This window comes from Emys orbicularis, chromosome 8 (genome assembly GCF_028017835.1).
Source record: "Emys orbicularis isolate rEmyOrb1 chromosome 8, rEmyOrb1.hap1, whole genome shotgun sequence".
Taxonomy (NCBI): Eukaryota; Metazoa; Chordata; order Testudines; family Emydidae; genus Emys; species Emys orbicularis.
Genome location: NC_088690.1, coordinates 77,054,494 through 77,071,787, shown reverse-complemented (window position 1 = coordinate 77,071,787; position 17,294 = coordinate 77,054,494). Strand labels below are relative to the sequence as shown.

The following is a 17,294-nucleotide window of genomic DNA, read 5'->3' as shown; positions in this document are numbered from 1 at the left end:
CAGCTCCTCAGAGACTCTCCATATCTCCTGATTCCTCACTAAACCCATGTCCCCTCTCCTGCCTACCGCCATTCAGGACACATGCAGAACTATTTAGTCAATAAGGGCCAGATCCTCAAAGGAAAGGGCCTAAATACCTGTGAGACTCTAGCCCTAGACTCCTTGCAGCAGGGTCCGTGTCTTTCTCTAGGTCAGGTAGCACTCTGTCAGCACGTAACAAATAACTCACAATAATTCATCTCTGTTGTACACGTCAGATCCGGCTGTCCCTCCTAGGGGCCTATCTCCTGCCTCAGCTCTCAGAGCCGAGCCACCAGCAACACCCCTTGATCCTACACCCAAGTGTCACCGGCAGCTCAAAGACAACGTATGGCCCCAAATGACTAGCTAACAGGCATGAGGGTGTGCCGCATGCACTAATGCACACTTAAGAACAGAGGCGACGCGGGGGGGGGGGGGGGGGGCGAAGCACGCGGGATCACCTCCCCCGCCCCAGATTTCTGCCAGGGTGGGAGTCTGGCTGAGTGACATGCCTGGGAAAGGCACCAGCACCTAGCACTCCCTCTGAGCCCCACTAGGAGGCGCCCAGAGCAGGGAAGAGAGACCGGGCTGGCAGCACAGCTCCGTCAGAGGGTGCGCAGGGAAGCCCTCCGAGTGCCGTGCCATCCCTTCCTCACCTGCACCCACAGTCCTGCTCAGCAGTAAGTGTCTGGAGCTGGCTCCAGCCTGCACTGTGCCCTCAGCAGGGAGGCCATGGGAGAAATGGGGAAGGAGCTGTGAGAGGAGTGGGGGCAAGGAGGTGCCGGCTTAGAGCGGATGTGGGAGGTGTGGAAGGAGTGGGAAAGGGACATGCCCTCCCCCCAGAATCTTTAAATTGTGCCCCCCTACTATCAAGAGCTACGTGTCACCTCTGTGGAAGAAGAAGCCGATCCACTGGAGGCGGCTCTGCATCCACTTACACCAGAGGAAACGAGGAGTGACTCAACTATAGATCAGTGGCGTTGCAGCTGCCTAAAACTGGGGTGAGACTGCAGTCGGGCCCAGCGTGTGCCTAGCTCAGAGCAGCACGTGCCTGCCCAGAACTGAGAGCGTCTTGCAGCTGAGAGCTGAGGATAGGGCCTTCAGCATGTGGCTCATTTGGGGCCTTTACAATGTCCTGAGTTATGGGGGAGATTTTCACTTCTTGGCTCTCGCTGCCATGCAGACAGCCTGGAATGGTGAATGCAGCGTGTTGACCAGGCTGATGCCTACGCAGGCTGATGGCTATGCAGGCTTCCCCCACCAATGCACATGCTTTTATCTGCCCTCCCAGTGAGCCACCGGCTACAGAAATCCCCTTGCCTCCACAGCTCTACCATGTTGCTTAGGGTTTGTTTTCACTGCAGAGCTAATTCAGGGGATCAGCACCCGGGTTAGCCTGGCCTGCTGTGAGTGGCCATGCTGCAGAGCCCTGCCCGAGTGACCTGCTGCCCTCCCCCATGGGGATCGCTAGGACTTCTGGGGGCACATCCCATGGTTCTTTGTGCTGCGGCCAGCTGGGCCGATCTCTGATTCCTTCCCGGTGAATTGTGGGAGAATTTGTCCATCTTTCTAAGCACACAGGGGTTATTGTGGGAAGCCATTGGAGGACTATTAGCACTCGAGTGAGCTAGCCTGCGTCCTCACTGCAATGTGGGGGGTTACTAGCCTAAGGAAAGCAGCACCTGGGCTTTAGCCTACACCCGCAGCAGGGCCAGCTAGCTCGGGTTGAAAGCACCACTAAACTCATGTAAGAGGTTTGTGCGTGTGGACGGGAGTGGGGCTAGGGGAGACAGCCCAGGCTGACTCTGCAGTGAAGACAAGCCCTTATTGGCTAGGAACATAAAATCTCATCCTCTGAAGATGACATTTTCCTTGTCTTAAAGCAGGCCACAACCCTGTCTCTTTCATCTTGGTGAATTCCATATTGAAGAATCAGCACAGACAGGCATCAGGATTTCAGATCAGTCATCCTCAGCAGAACACCTCCTAGAGCAGCGATGCCGGGAGATATTCATATTACCTGGGTTTAACTATTACAAGTAAATGGAGAGCTCAAAAGATCAACAAGCTCTTGAGGTTATTGCTGCCCAGACCTCAAAATATTTGAGCAGAATGTATTATTATTATTAAGGATTAAGTATATTACTGTAGCACTCGCAGATGCTGGTCAGGATCGGCGCCCTGTTGTGCTAGGTGTTGTACAACCTTGTTAAGGTGGAGAAAATTCTCCTCTCCATCCAATGGAGGAAGAATCAATCTGGTTAACAGATTGCACAGTCAACCTGTGGAACTCCTTCCCAGAGGATGTTGTGAAGGCCAAGACTGTAACAGGGTTCAAAAAAGAACTAGATACATTCATGAAGTATAGGTCCATCAACGGCTATTAGCCAGGATGGGCAGGGATGGTGTCCCTAGCCCCTGTTTGCCAGAAGCTGGGAATGGGCGACAGGAGATGGATCACTTGATGATTTCCTGTTCTGTTCATTCCCTCTGGGGCACCTGTCATTGGCCACTGTCGGAACACAGGATACTGGGCTAGATGGACCTTTGGTCTGACCCGGTGTGGCCGTTCTTATGTAAAAACTTGGAAGCCATGCAGCAGCAGTGTGATGAAACAGGCTATGACGCCAAATCCTGATCCTGCCGAAATCAATGGCAAAACTCCCACTGAGGGACTAAGGTTTGGCCATTGCTTACTTACCAAAGGCCTGTGTGTGACGTGCCTCTCACTTCAAAGAGTTCATGCGGGACGCATCCTGCAAAATAGGCAGTCGCCCCTGCCTGAATAACAATGCAATACATTGCAATCACATCGGAACACGTATTGGTCAGGTACATTGCAATGCTCAGCTCCGTTTAGCTGGGTGGTTATATGCACCCTGGTTAGCCGATGTTGATAGTGGAGTCTATGCAGCTATGCAGGCAATGTCCAGGCAAGTCCCAAACAGTGCTTAGGTACACGACACTGTTCCCACTAATTTAACGCTGTTTTGGGCAGCTCCTCCGTTTGCTGCTGCTGGCCCTTCTTGAGGGTTAGAGATTTTCCAAATAGCATGTGGGATAGTCAGTTATGGAAAAATTGTTTGCAGCTTCTGTTAGGTGCAAACACAGCTGTGCTGATTCCCAGTTAGCAGGGTGATCAGCACACTTGCAAGGAAGGAAGTCACTAGGCGCTCCCTGCTTTCTTTGGGGCTAGGAGAAGGGAATTTGGGAATTAACAAAAGGAACTTCCGTCTCATCCTAGTTGCTGCCCAGGCTAGTAGCTGACCAGGTATTTCTGCCAGGAAGGTCTATGAACTGCTCCCACTGCTAGCTCCTCTGAAACCCAGCATGCTTGTGACAGACAGAAACGGAGTCCAGCTGCCCACATTGTGCACAGAAACATCCCCAAACGCTCTTTGCTCCGAAACTGCCACATTCAGCACCTCCCTTTCTCTAACTCCCTCCTCGCACCGCCCCATTCAGAACACGTCCCCGATTTAACCCCTCTCCTGGCCCCCAAGTGACTGTAACCCCTGACTGACATGGCACAGGAGTGTGGGTCATTTGAAGGGGGGTGCTAAAAATAACCCACTGTATTTAGACTTGCTCATACAATATACAGCAGCTTTCATCCAGAACCTCAAGGCCCTTTCGAAACATTCATTAGTTAACCTCCAAACACCCACAGAGTATGATTCTCTCCATTGTACAGATGGTTGATCTGAGGCCCAGAATAGTTAAGTGATTTCCCAAATCACACAGCTTGTTAGAGGAAGCCAGCCCTGCCTCACCACGTATATTTACCAACGTGGGTGTTTTGTGGTCGCTGCCACGGACAGGGAAACGCTTGCACTCCACCTGCTAAGCATTCAACTTACATTTTCTCCAATTCTGCTCTCACATTCTGGACAAAGGCTTCCAGGTCCGGCGACATATGGATCAGAGAATAAACTTCCCTCTTCTGCATAGCAAGATGCTCTTGTGAGCACAAGCCCACCGCAGCGCTTTTATTTCACACACATCATTTCTTACCTGGTATATTTCACAGAGATGTTCTTTTGGGATGACTTGAGCATGGCAATTCTCCAGCTTGGCCTATAGCTGGCAGAAATGCCTCTCCCAGCCTCCCAAAATTCTGATCCCAGCTACAGCGTGAAAAGTAAAGAGCTCTTACGGGTGCGCTTCACTGCCTGTATGTTTTGGGGCTGAAAAGCTAGGAGTTGGCAACAATTTTTTTTTCCTTGAGGAAAAAGTCCAGTTCTTGGCTAATCAGAGCTCACCTGCGCTTCAGCCCCAGCACCAGCCTCCCAGTTGACTACGCAAAAACCTACACCGATCACGGACTTTCTGAATAAGACAGGAGTAGACAAAGGGTAAAGCTTGTTCCAGATCTGGGGTCTGTGAACACATGCCCATAAGTGAGGGCATCGCTAGTCCACTAGGACTCCAGAGGAAGAGGTGGCTGATGCCCCAGCCCACTAAAACCAGGTTGTCCCACAGAGCAAATGGCCTGTTACAGCCAGAGTTGTTCAAACTCAGCCAAACAAAAGGGGAGTAAGGAGTCCTGCAGCCAAAGCCTTAGGAATGAAAAAAGGAAGGGTCCCTTGTAGCTAGAGTATGGATACCCGGAGTACAGCTCCTCCGCTCTCATGGAAGCAGGCTGGCTTCCCAGGGAGACTAAACTACCAAAAGATCCCATGTCTATCCCCCTTCCAATGGGCCACCATTCCCTTTGCCCCCAGGTCTGGGTCCCACTGCAGGTTTCTGCAGTGATGGGGGCGGACATCATTGGTCCCTCCCCAGCTAACAGAGAAGGATTTAACAAGACACTAAGCAGGGTCTGAAGACCCTCTTGCACCTGATAGGCTAGAAGCTGCTCCTGAGATTCATGGCTTGGGGCGGTGGAGGAAGATGCATGGTAGTTCTCCTCCCAGTTGTGCATGTCAGCCTGGATTTACACCTGCAGTCCTGCCAAAAAGGTGCTAGCTACATTGGATGGCACAGTTTTGTTGGCGGCTTAGGGTGTAGCTGAGCTGGTGAGGGGTGAACAAAGATTGTGCTCTCCCCTGCTGTCCACGCGATGCCCCTCAGACGGGAGATGGGGCGGAACATTGGGTGGGCAGCTGAGGTGCAAAGGGGCAAACCCAGGGCCCCTGGGGAGGAGAGAGGAGCTGAGAACAGGCAGGGCCAAAGGGAGAGAAAAGGGAGATTGGAAAAGTGTAAGGAGCAGCGTGTAGGCAAAGAGGAGCAAAGAGGAACCTAGCCACAAGATCACAATAATAATGCCCTACAGATCCTTCAGCAACGTCTATAAAAGGTCCTTTCTCAGCCCTGTGGGCACATGCCAATAGCCTCCTATTCCATTCAAGTTGTGTGTGACAGTCACAGGGTCAATGAATGTGTACATGAAACATTTTAATCTGTCCACATCGGCGCAGCTCCGCGTAAAGCTGGGACTGTGTGCATTTCCAGCCGGACATAATGGGCCTGATTCTGATCTCGTGATGGCTGTGCACCAGTGACTTCAATGGGCTTGCTCCTGATTTGCACCCACCCAGCTGCCCAGAAGGGTTAAGGAGGACAAAATGCCCTTGGATAATCCAGAGGCTAAATTTCAATCCAATGCTAGCCACGGGGACTGCTATACTGATTGTGACACAACCCAGTAAACAAAAATAATTTCAGCCAGTGGTGTCATGCCAAGCTATTGCCACAACTAGAGAGCAGACAGAATGCAGGAGGGTTCCCAATGCCATTGTATTATTATTAAACCGTTATCTCAGCCAATTAGCAGCAGCTGATCATAATCAATGCAAATATCTGCCTCTTGCCTGCAAATTGGCAGAAGCTGCCTCACTCTCCTATTAAGTACAGTGTGTCCTTCCACAAATTCTGCAAATGCCTTTTAATTGTCCTCAGTGCTTCACTCCAGACATTGGACACAGCCCTAGCTTATCACCATCTTCATTTTTCCCCCCAATCGCTTCCATAGTCTGTTGGCTTTAAGACCTAGATCCTGAGGCTGCAATCAGATCCTCTGCAGGCATCCGTCTGCGCCGATGCAGATCTGACTGCAGAATCCAAGCCTTCACTTGTGCCAAGCACCCGCACAAATACACCACACTGGGCTTTTCACCAGAGTTCCTCATGCCCAGCTCCCAACCCACCTGACTTCTCCCAAACGGAGCTGTAATTTCAGAAACCTTGGAAGAGCCAAACTGACTGCAAGAAAGAAATCACCAACGTGGTTTCACCAACCTTGAGAAACTCTGAGGGACTGAGCTGTTGGTCAAATAAAAGCTGTTACCTCACCCACCTTGTCTCTCTATACCCTGGGGCTGACAGGGCTACACAACCACTGCATACACTCACTAGGGGACAGAGAATATTAGGTCAACGTTTGGCACACTGTACCTTCTCTGCAAATCACGTGAAGAAGGGACAGAACCAACAGCCAAGGAAAACACCAATGCACAAGGGAAACCTACGTTAACTGGGTGACTCCTGCATCTCAAGATCTAGCGTTCACTCCACCTGCCTAAAGCGAACAGTATTTAGAGGCAAAGGGTCAGATTTACAGCAGTGTAAATCCAGAGTTATTCAATTCAGTTCAATGGAGTTACGTTGAAATTACACCATGGAAGGAGAGCAGAGTCGAAGGGCATGTCTGCCCTGCCCTGCAATTCAGACTACGGGGGTGTGAACTGCAGCATGCCCCAAAGTGCTGCACTGTATCTCCCACACGTTGACACTGGGGGTGCAAACATGGAGGCCCCCGGTTCGCAATATTGTAGTCCTCTTCAGACAGGACTACATTCAGGTGAACTAGGGACCTTTAAGCTCACGCCTGCAGCGTCCACATGGGGGAGTTACAGCACAGCACTTTGGTGCACTCTGCTAGCCATAGCCCTGCAGACTGAGCTGCGGGGCAGTGTAGACAGCCCCAGCTGACTAGCTGTAGTTCTCATCATTAGGGTTTTAATACTTGCCGTGGCCTTGACAACTTGCTGTTTTGGTTGGTTTCAGCCTGACCACTAAGGCTGGGTTTTGCTAAGTAGCCTAAGGGACTTAGGTGTCTAAGCCCTATAGAATTTCAATGACATCTGGGTGCCCAACTCCGCTAGGCTCCTTTGAAAACTGGGTTTCATCCAGGATTTCCCACATGGGTAGTGGCCTCTTCTCCTTGGCCGCTGGGGAATAATTTACTAGGCGGTCTGTGCTTTCCACCTCACAGAATTTTTTTATTCATACAGCTCAGAAAAAAACAAGTGCTTTAAAACCTTGACCACATGACCAATCTCGGACAGAGATAAGTCAAATATATTCCATGCTAAACAACAACAGTATTTTGCATTTCTATAGCATCTAACACCTGGGGATCCCAAAGCACTTTGCAAACAATTAATTAGGCCTCACAGGAATGCCCATGCCCATTTTACAGATAGGTAAACTGAGGCACAGAGCAGTTCAGTGGGGTAGTCAGCAGGACCAAACCCCAGGTCTTCTGATTCCCAAGCCCCTAGACCACACTCCCTCCCTGAAATAGAAAATATTACATGCTGGCACTTTCCTTCATGCTGGCAAGTTTCTGCTAAATACTAGATGGTTATTCTGTCAAAGAAAAAACAGAAAGTCTTCTCCTGAACTATCTTAGAAACTCTTACAATGCAGGAAATTGAAACAGAAATTGACAGTGTTCCAGGGAATGAACTCTGGCTCTGTCCTTTTTATTTGTTTTTATCTACATTAGCACAGGTTCTCCATTGGGCTCGAGGCAAAATGAGGGTATTTATAAGGAAGGAATTGGGGATCATGAGGGATGGGCCCTGGCTCACATACAACCCAGCTCCAAACCTTGTGTGTGCTTGTGCGCACACACACTCACACACTTCTCTTTGGCAGGCAAGGGCCAGCTTTGGGACAAGAAACTCTTTTCAGCTAAATATCATCTGTTGTCCCCATTTTCCTCCCATGGTCCATCCCCCATCCGTGCTTTGAGTCCTGTTACAACAGCTATCAAAACTGGTGAGTTTGCCCTGCCATTGCTACAGAGGTGACCTTTTTGGATATGAGAGGCTGCGGGGGATAAACCCATCGGAGTTTTGTTTGGGATTCTGCTTCAGTGACTTGACATAGATCCTCAGGCCAGAAGGGACCACCAGATCATCTCATCTGATCTCCTGTATCTCACAGGCCACCAACACCCCCAAGCACCCATACACTAAACCCAACAACCAAAATTAGACTGGAGCATTACAGCCCGCAGGAGACTGAACTATTATGTGACACAGGCCCTGAATAGAAGGAACCGAGGTGTGAATATTGTCCCTATGGGCCGCAGCCAACAGAGCACAAATCAGCCATCTTGTGTCCCACATAGATCTGTCCCACCTGCATCTTTTGTGCACTATCCTGCCTCTCTGTGTCTGTAATGGATCTCATGTCATCACCATATTCCATGAGATGAGAATGCCTCCAATGAATTGTCTTCCGTGAGGAAGCTGCAGATAGAGGGTGCTGCAGCGCTGGGACCAGGGCAGGCCTCAAGAGGAGATCTCTGCTCATCTCCATCAGGAGGCAATGGATGTTCAGGGTAAGATCCAGAGAGGATGGTCACCATCTCGTATGCAGGTGCTTCTAGGAGTGATTGGACTGGAGGGCTACAAAGGGCAGCTGGTTCTAAAATGAGTGCGACTCTGCTCTCTTGCTCTGAAGACACCAGTGTCCCAATTATAGAGTGGTGCCTTGCACTGAGGGTTCCCCAGCAGCTGAGTTCTCCTATTAAAAGTCAGGTGGACCAGCAGATGGACCTGACACCAGTCAGAGGAAATGAACTCTCACCTGCTCTCTACAGGCCAATCAATGATGGAGACAAGTGGACTGTTGGCATTAGTGTAACAACAACATGCAGGACATGCTGCAAAGAACAGGGTCATGTGTTTTGGACTGGCGAACTGGTGACGATGGTTGCCATAATTTAGTTCAAGCATCATGTACCTTGTGCGTTAAGGTGAAGGTAGGAGGCCCTTGACTGACATCCCCCAATGCATGGCCATGCGTGTGTCAAGAATTAATGCTGCATTCACGTGGTGATCGAGAAACTGGTGCGCTCTGTGGCTGGCTGTCACTTTGGTGTCCAGATCCCACGTTCTCTGACAGTGCACGTGGAGATGTCCCTTAGGACTCTCCTCACCTGTGGGGTTAGCATAGGGGTGACCCCTGCGGACCTGCCAGGCACACTGCCATCGTTGGGCTCTGTTCAGCAGGACTCTCTTACCATTCTAAGACTGTCTGCCAGAGCCACCGGCTGCACCGACTTTGCACTGAGTCTGTGCCTCACTGCTTGCCCCAGTGCGTGTTTTAACAGCACTCAGCTTAATTTCATCCAGTATGTGCATGGGCAGCACTGCAGAGAAACATCATCAGCAGAGTAATTGCTTGTTAGGGGACAGTTATCTGATCATGGCTGTGCTATTTAACCATTGGGATTTCTAACAGTTGCATGCAATGGAACATGGCAATGTCTGTGTGTCAGGGGGCTGTGAGTGCCAGTGGGGGGTTCCATGAAACAGGGATCATTTATGGATGCCTTGTGAAGGACAGGCAGTAAAGGTGAAGAAGGGGAAGACGTCCTTAGCCTGGCAGCTTTATTAGATGTCTAACTAGAGACAATTGCCAAGATTTTCCCAGGAGGCAGACAAATTTTCAGTACCCTAGCACCTCTTAGCTTTGAAAAGTCCACTGGTTAAAAGAGCAGCCAACAACAAGCTCTCTGCTTTCCTACTGCATGTTCCACAAGCCATTTTGAAAATCCCACTATAGATGTGCTTGCAATCCTTGATGTCAGTCAAATTTTACATCCACTTGTGCTGTTTATTTTCACTGTATGACACACACACACAAAGCACTGTATAATTTACCCTAAAGGATTTCCTGCAGCTTGGGTGCTTGCTGGAAGGACCGCTGTGTCATTTATTAAATGGAATGACTCTTAAAAAGATAGAGAATTTCACCAGTGTGATCAGTGATTACCAAATCTGGCAAGGCCCGTTATTATGACTGCTATTTAGTGGCCTAGGTAAAATGGATTGGTGGATCCCAGTTCATTCCCAAGATATTCCCTCATCACAAAGCAACCTTGCAACAGACATTAACGGAGATGTTGTCTCCTTTGCATTAGATTACTATTTTGCATTCTACTTAGGCCTACCCATGAAGAACACTTGTATATTTCAGCTGCTGCAGAGTATGGCTACCCATTTACATAGTGGTGCTTCTCTGATGGAGATGGCTGTACCTGTGCACTGGCTTCTGATTTGTTTCCAAACGCAATTCAAGGCGTTAGTTGTGATTTATAAAGCCTTTTATGGTTCAGATCCTGTGTATGTGAGAACCTGCTCCCCACAGTGTTTTACCCCAGTAGTTGTGATAATTGGGGGGCGCTGGAGCTAAAAATCTGCAGCTGTTTTTGTCACAGGACAGGTGGTCAGAGTTCTGAGTGGAAGGTCCTTAGCTCTGGAACTCATTTATTATTTGGATTGTGGTAGTGCCTGGGTACTCCAGTCTCTGTTGACCTCTAGGGCACACTGCAAGGATGTATATTTACCCAGGCTTTTCTGAACTAAGAGGAATCAGTAGAGTGACAGGTCTTCATTTTATAGACTTGGTTTGTTTTAATAATAGCTCAACCTCCTCTATGTTTTTCATTTATTTCTAAAATATGTGCACCTGCCCGCTGGGATAGGCACAGTTCTATGCCCCCAACAGTAAGCAATAAAATAAATACTTGGCCCCCTTTTCGGCAGGCTCAGCTGAGAACCCAAGGACAGAATCGGTCACAAAGTCTGAGCTACCTTCCATGTCAGGGCAGAGGCAAAATTCTGTACCTGAGCAAAACTGTGAGTCGGCACCCTGTGTGAATGTGCCATGTTTACAAGAAGAAAAAGCTTTCTGCAGCAAAATGACCATTTTCCATTTGCAAAAGCTCAAGGCAAGAAGGAGACAGCTTTCGCTTTCCTGCAAAACCAAGGAAGTGTGATTTTTCTGAAGGTGGTGCGAAATAGTTTCAGACAGCTCTAATTAGCGGGGCAGTGAGCAGGGGAAGCTGACACTGCTGCTGCCTGTGTTGTACCTGTTCTGGGGATAAGAGAGACTGTCAAGCCAGCACCTTTCCCCAGCATTATATTCAGTTCACTGTTTATTTGAAATGTGTTGAATGAATTACCCAAAGAAAAAGGAATGAGCATTTTCTGCAGATTGTGCACAAGCTGCTAGTATTGTGCTTTAAATGCTGTTTTGGATGGGGCCACAGATATTCAGTTCTCAGGAGGGTACATTTGCCATTGTGTGCTCAAAACTTTGAGCACCCATCCCTGATTAACACCAGCAGATGTGGCAAAGCCAACGCCAAGTTCAGCAAGTTGAGAAATGTACCTCCCAGCAAAAGTGATGTGATATTTAGGGCCCCATCCCGCAATCCGTGTGCATTCAAAACTGGCCCTGCGGTCAGCAAGAATTCTGAATGTCTACTGCATGCAAGATCAGACACTCTATCTGTAAGGAGCATCAACTGTAGTAATAAAGCCCAAGCCTGGACATACTTTCTATGGAGCATAGTTCTTACTGCTGTGAATAGCCCTATTTAATTGTAGTAGCAACCACTATGCCCTGTATAGGACTTCCATAGTGCTTTCTATCAAGGGTCTCAAAGAGATGTACAAACCTGCTCTGGGAGGCAGGTTGATATTAAAATTCCTTTGGGGGAAACTGAGGCACAAAGGGCTCAATTGGTTTCTTCAAGGTCACAGAATTAGTCTTTAATAGAGCCCAGGTCTCCGGACTCCATATCTTATGCTTTAACAACAAAGCCATCCTTCCCCTCACTAAACTAGATATTTTAAAATATATATTAAGCTTGCAGAGCGATATTTATTTAGTCATTTAAAGTGTAAAACAATTGAAGATGCTGAATGCTCTTTAAAGGTCTGATCCCACTTCCAGTAAAGTCAGTGGCACAATTTCCCATCGTCTTCAACAGAATCAGGAGTAGGCCAAAGCCGGGATTCCACTGGTCACTGTAAGTGTTTGAGGGAAAGCGAAGGTTACCTCGTGGACATATTCCTTCCTCCTTGGTCCACCCCCACGAGCATAGAGAAATAAGAGGTCACCCCAAAACAAGCAGCAAATGGATGCCAAAAGAAAATCCATGTGAAGGATACTTACTAAAGAAAATAAATATATAACAATATAGGAAGCAATATCACAGCTAGAATATTGGTTGTCAAAGAGGCTTTTTAAATGGCCTTTCGGGCAGATAGATATCCCAACCCACACTATCCCATGACACACATAATACCACCATGTTGTTGAAAGCATCCCACCTTTCATCCAAGGAACTCCCAGTGTTCCCAAACATTCATTAATCCCCCCAACTCCCCTGAGAGAAGGTGACGACTATTCTATGCATCTTACAGATACATAAACTGAGGCAAAGAGCTCTTCCCTGTCCTTTCCCAAAGTCAGTCGGGGTAGAGCTGAGAACAGAACCCTGGAGGTCCCAGTCCTTGTAGAAATGATGTTGGAGCAGAGCTATTAAGTCCATCTTCTTGCCACTGCAGGAGGATTCCCTAGTCTCCACTCTCCGGTGCTCCGCACAGTCTAGTTTTCAACGTCCCAAACAATGGTGTACCCACCACTTCCCTTAGAGACCACTCCATGATCTAACAGGGGACCCTCAATCCCATGCTAATTCTGGAGCTCATGGACCACCTCCATCTCCCTCTTTCGCAGCAGGAAACAACTCACCACGCAGCCCAGTTTTCTTCTCCGGCACAAGGCAAGCAGGGAGAAGACAAATCATGGCCTGATTGCCCAATACATGCACCTCCAGCAGCTGGGGGCATCACAAATCAAAAGATCAGTCCTACCTGGCATGTCACCTTCGACACTAACCTCCCAGTATTGTATTGGCACCACAGGAGAGCAGAAGTCAATGGGTCATCAAAATGTTAGTGCAATGAAGTTGCTCTTCAATTCTGTTACTCAACATAACCACCTTTCTGACAGTTACTACATCCCAGCTTCTTTATTTTGCAACCTGCCATACAGTTCTGATGAGACAACAGCACTGACAATCTGCAGATTCTTTAGCCAAGAGGCCTTCTTCAGACTGCTGAAAATGCAGAAATAAATGCATTAGGGCCGAGAAGGTGACGTGGTCAGAATGGCAGCTCTTACCTGGCTAGCTACAGCAGCCTACGCACTTTCCTTTAACCCTCTGAGCCAGATCCAGAAAGGAGCAGAGCACTCTCGGCTCTCAGCAAAATCACTTGAGGTTGCTTAGAACCTTGCAGGATTGTGCCTTTTCTTGATGGACTAAAACATGCAACCTATTTGCTGATGTGGTACCATCTGACTCCAGATGACAACCCCATGAAATTTACCAGTACTCTTCATGGTATGTACTTTTTTATTTTGTGACAGTTATTTCACTAACATAACAATATGTTCATGCTGGTCTATATACATACATAAATTAACTACAGGTCTCCTGATATTTATGTTCTTAGCCCATTCTTCTCAACAGCAATTTATATGTGAGGTTTCTTCTCTCTCTCCCAGCAATCGCAATTGTAAACTTCTCTTTGTGATAATAGCTAAAGAGCAGACAGAGCCTGCCTCTTGAATGGCAAAGGATTTGCCCCAGAAAAGCCTACTTTAAAAAAAAAAACTATTAAATGTTCATTAGAGAGCTAAGTATAACTAGCATGTCACATAGCCTTTAATGGGAAAAAGGTCTATTAACCTGATGAGTGAGTACCTATATAGGGAATCTGAATCATCTTGAGATATGCATTGCATATATTTATAATCCATTGACCAAATTGGAACCTGTCCTAAGGAGAAATTCGTTGTTCATTTTCCACTGCACCACAGGGTTCTCACCACGTCCTGGGCCATGGTGTGGTGGTGTGGTGTCTGAGAATTAAAGCCAAATTAAGGGCCAAGCTCACATCCCAAACCTAGTCAAAATCATTCAATGCAAACAAAAAAAATCAAAGATCATCAAAACATGAAATTTTAAAACCATATACCAGCTTTTCTAGATGGCAATAATGAAATTCCAGGGCAAGAAGCAGTAATAAATAAACCAACACTTTCCTGTTGAACTAATTTGACATCTGTATTTGAAAATAATGTGATGAAGTCTAAGATATAGAGTATTTATACAGTACAGAACAAACACAATTTGTTACTTTAAGAAAAACTAAATATGGTGGAAGAAAAAACTTCAGAAAATTAGAACACCATTTTGACAGATGCCAAACTTTTCATAGTTATTGCACATCCCTGCTAGCCAGTCTATTCCAAAATCCATAAACATGTCAACAAAATATCTGTCTCTGCATTTATAAACATGTTATCTGCTGTAGGAAAGCAGTGCATCGGATGCAATTTAGGGGCTACAGAGTTAATGGGGCCAGAAATTCATGCTTTTACAAGGTCTTTCATTCAGTAGATTGGCTGCAGTTATCAAAGAAAAGCAAGGACAAAAAGAAACATTAAATATGAAAAATATAAGAGACTGACAACAAAATACTTTAGTGAGCTATAATGCGACTGAAACACAAACAAAAAGAACAGCGAAATCCAATTTCAAAACAGACTCTGAATTCAATCGCAAATTGTATCAAATCAGCTCGTGTTTATTTGACTTTCTGACACCAAGGAGCGTGTTATGCAGCTGCACCGTTCCACCAGAACCCTGGATGCTATCTCCCTAATCACCTGCATGCTTGTACTGCAACCAGCCTAGAGGTGACGGATGCAGTCAATACGGATTGCCATTGAGGTGTTAGAGCACAACTGACAACGTCCAGCAGGAGTAAGTTACCAGGATAGGTCATCGTCACAACTGAAAGAAATTCTGTTCCAGGCAGCATTCGCACTCTTCAAGGAAATCGAAGATCAAAGACACAAATGGGGTTCACCTCACAAGGGTTGGCTAGTGTTCCCTCAAAAAAAAAAAAAGAAAGCAGAACAACCCACAGGAACAGAAACGATCCACATATAGAAAAACAGCCACCGACAAAGTCAGCTTGCAACCCTCGAGTTACATTTCTGTGGCTGTTGACATGGGGCAGCGAGGAAGGCGTTGTTTACATGAGTTGCGTGCCTGCCTTACACTAGGAGAAGCAGCGTTCAACATGCAGATCAGGAGTTTTTAAAACAGAGCAAGTCATATTCAGCAAATCAAATTCAATGCCCCACCCCGCACCTGCTCCCCTCGAGTCTCCCCTCCCCAAATCAAGCCTGCCAGCATTTCCCAGTCACTAAGGGGAGAGACAAACGGTCTCCAGGTTCAGGTACCTATTCCTGACCCAGAACCCCACAGACACAACAAACACACAACAAACACTAAACTTTCTTTTTTTTTTTTACGTGTAACCTCAGGGCGATGCTGGGATGGCAGGTCTCCAGCAGCACATGCCAGCCACCAAACGCAGTTCCCAAACGGTTTGGTGGTGCGCTAGGCAGAGGGAGTCTGCTGGCTGTCCATTCCCATCTGCCTGGCCCCCAGCAGCCGCCGACACCCCACACACCCAGACTAACCCCCCCTAATTCCCGCAACAGCCGTAGACGGTAGAGGAGAGGAAGGCAGCCCCAGGCAACTCACCGCAGTCTGCGCACAGGATCCTGCCCACATCCTTTTTGAGGTTCTTGCCGCTGGTGTCCAGGGGGGCGAAGGATGTCCTGAAGACCAGGGGCTGCTCGGTGGGTTCCAGGAAGAAGATGTAGCGGTGGTTCCTCTTCACTTTGAAGCAGGGCGCCGGGGAGCCCGCACTGCCCACGCTGATCAGTTGCTCGCGCTGCAGGCCCCCGCTGTTGCGGGGCCACAGGTCCAAGACTTTCACCAGGACCCCCCCAGCGGAGGCAGGGGGCTCGCGGGTGCCATTGCCACTGCCGGGCGGGGGGGGCAGCGCCTGCACCTTGCCCTCCACCACCACGGCCGCGGTGTACGCCTGGTCCTGCACCGATTTGAGGCTGGGGGAGTAGCAGGCGAGAGACACCCCGAAGAGCAGCATGGAGAAGCCGGGGGTCGGATCGCGCCTCATGCCGTCGGCTGCGGCGGCTGCTGCGACGCCGGCTGCTGTCCGGGCTGCAGGGCTGCGGCTGCTCGGGAGGCGCAGCGGGGCGGGCGCTGCTGCTGCTGCTGGCGCACGGAGCCTCCTCCAGTCGCGGCGCTGAGCAGCAGACCTGCCGCATCTGGCCAGGCCATTTGGGGGGCTGCCGCTTCGCCGCCGCTTCGGGAGGGGAAACAGAGGCGCTGGAGGACCGGAAACAGCGTAATCTCAGCGCCCGCTGGCCGGCACCTCCACGGGCGGCGCAGCAGCCTCCCCAGGCACCAGGGCGCGGAGCTGCGCGGCGCATGGACCGTGGGGGCCCTGCCCCCAAGCACCGGAGGAGGGAGCCGGGGAAGGCAGGGGGCTGCTCGCCCGCGCCGGGCAGGGGACCCGAGTGAGCTCTGGGGCCCCGAGGGGATGCCCCGGCCCCCGCAGAGCGCACCCGGCTTGTGCTGACCTGCTTCGCCGGGGATCGCGGCTCCCCGGGGAGCCCCTTGGCTGGGCAGGGTCTAGCCCCGCTGCCCCGCGCGGCCCCTGCCTGAGTCTTGCCTGGGCCAGCCAGTCCCAGCTGCTGGGCAGGTGAGTCCCAACGGAGCAGGTGACTGCCCCGATCCCCGGGGATCTTGTCCCCAGCGCCCTTCGGAAGGGATCCCGGGGAACCCTGAGCGCGGCGCTCTGTGCAGGGGATCTCCGGGATTCCCTGCCCCCCGAGAGAGCCGGTGTCAGCGCTCCCCGGAACCTCCCCGCCCGGAGCCCGCTCCCTTGGGGGAGGGTGTCGGGGACTCCCCGCCCCCTCGGGGATGCAGCCCTCTGCAGGGCTGGGCGGGGACGCCCGGTGTAGGGGACCCCCGTATGGCGGGTGGGGGCTGCAGGGAGAGTCGCGAGGCAACCCGCGGTCTCCCGAGCAGATGCTCAGCTCAGGGCTTCCCTTGGCGGCCCCTCCAGAAGGTGCCACATTGATGCGCGCTCAGTCACCTACCTCTATGCCATGCCTCGAGCCCGAGCGTCCCCGGGAGCTGCCCCGCGAGCCGCAGAGAGCCCCGGGCAGCCGGACTGCCGATGTCTCGCCCCTCAGCCTGCAGCAAGGACACGAGGAGCAGGTGGCTGCAGCACGCGGAGGTGGGTGGGGGGAAACCTACCAGTAAGTCACTGGGTTTACATTTGTGT

General features: G+C 49.9%; 1 protein-coding gene across 1 annotated transcript in view; it reads right to left on the bottom strand.

The window, feature by feature from the left end:
- NRG2 (neuregulin 2) overlaps positions 1-16,118 on the bottom strand; it is a 293,910-nt gene extending 277,792 nt beyond the window's left edge. The window contains exon 1 of the mRNA XM_065409469.1: positions 15,680-16,118. Coding sequence (XP_065265541.1) covers positions 15,680-16,118 — 439 coding nt within the window. The remainder of the gene's footprint in view (positions 1-15,679) is intronic.
- Between the last annotated feature and the right edge of the window lie 1,176 nt (positions 16,119-17,294).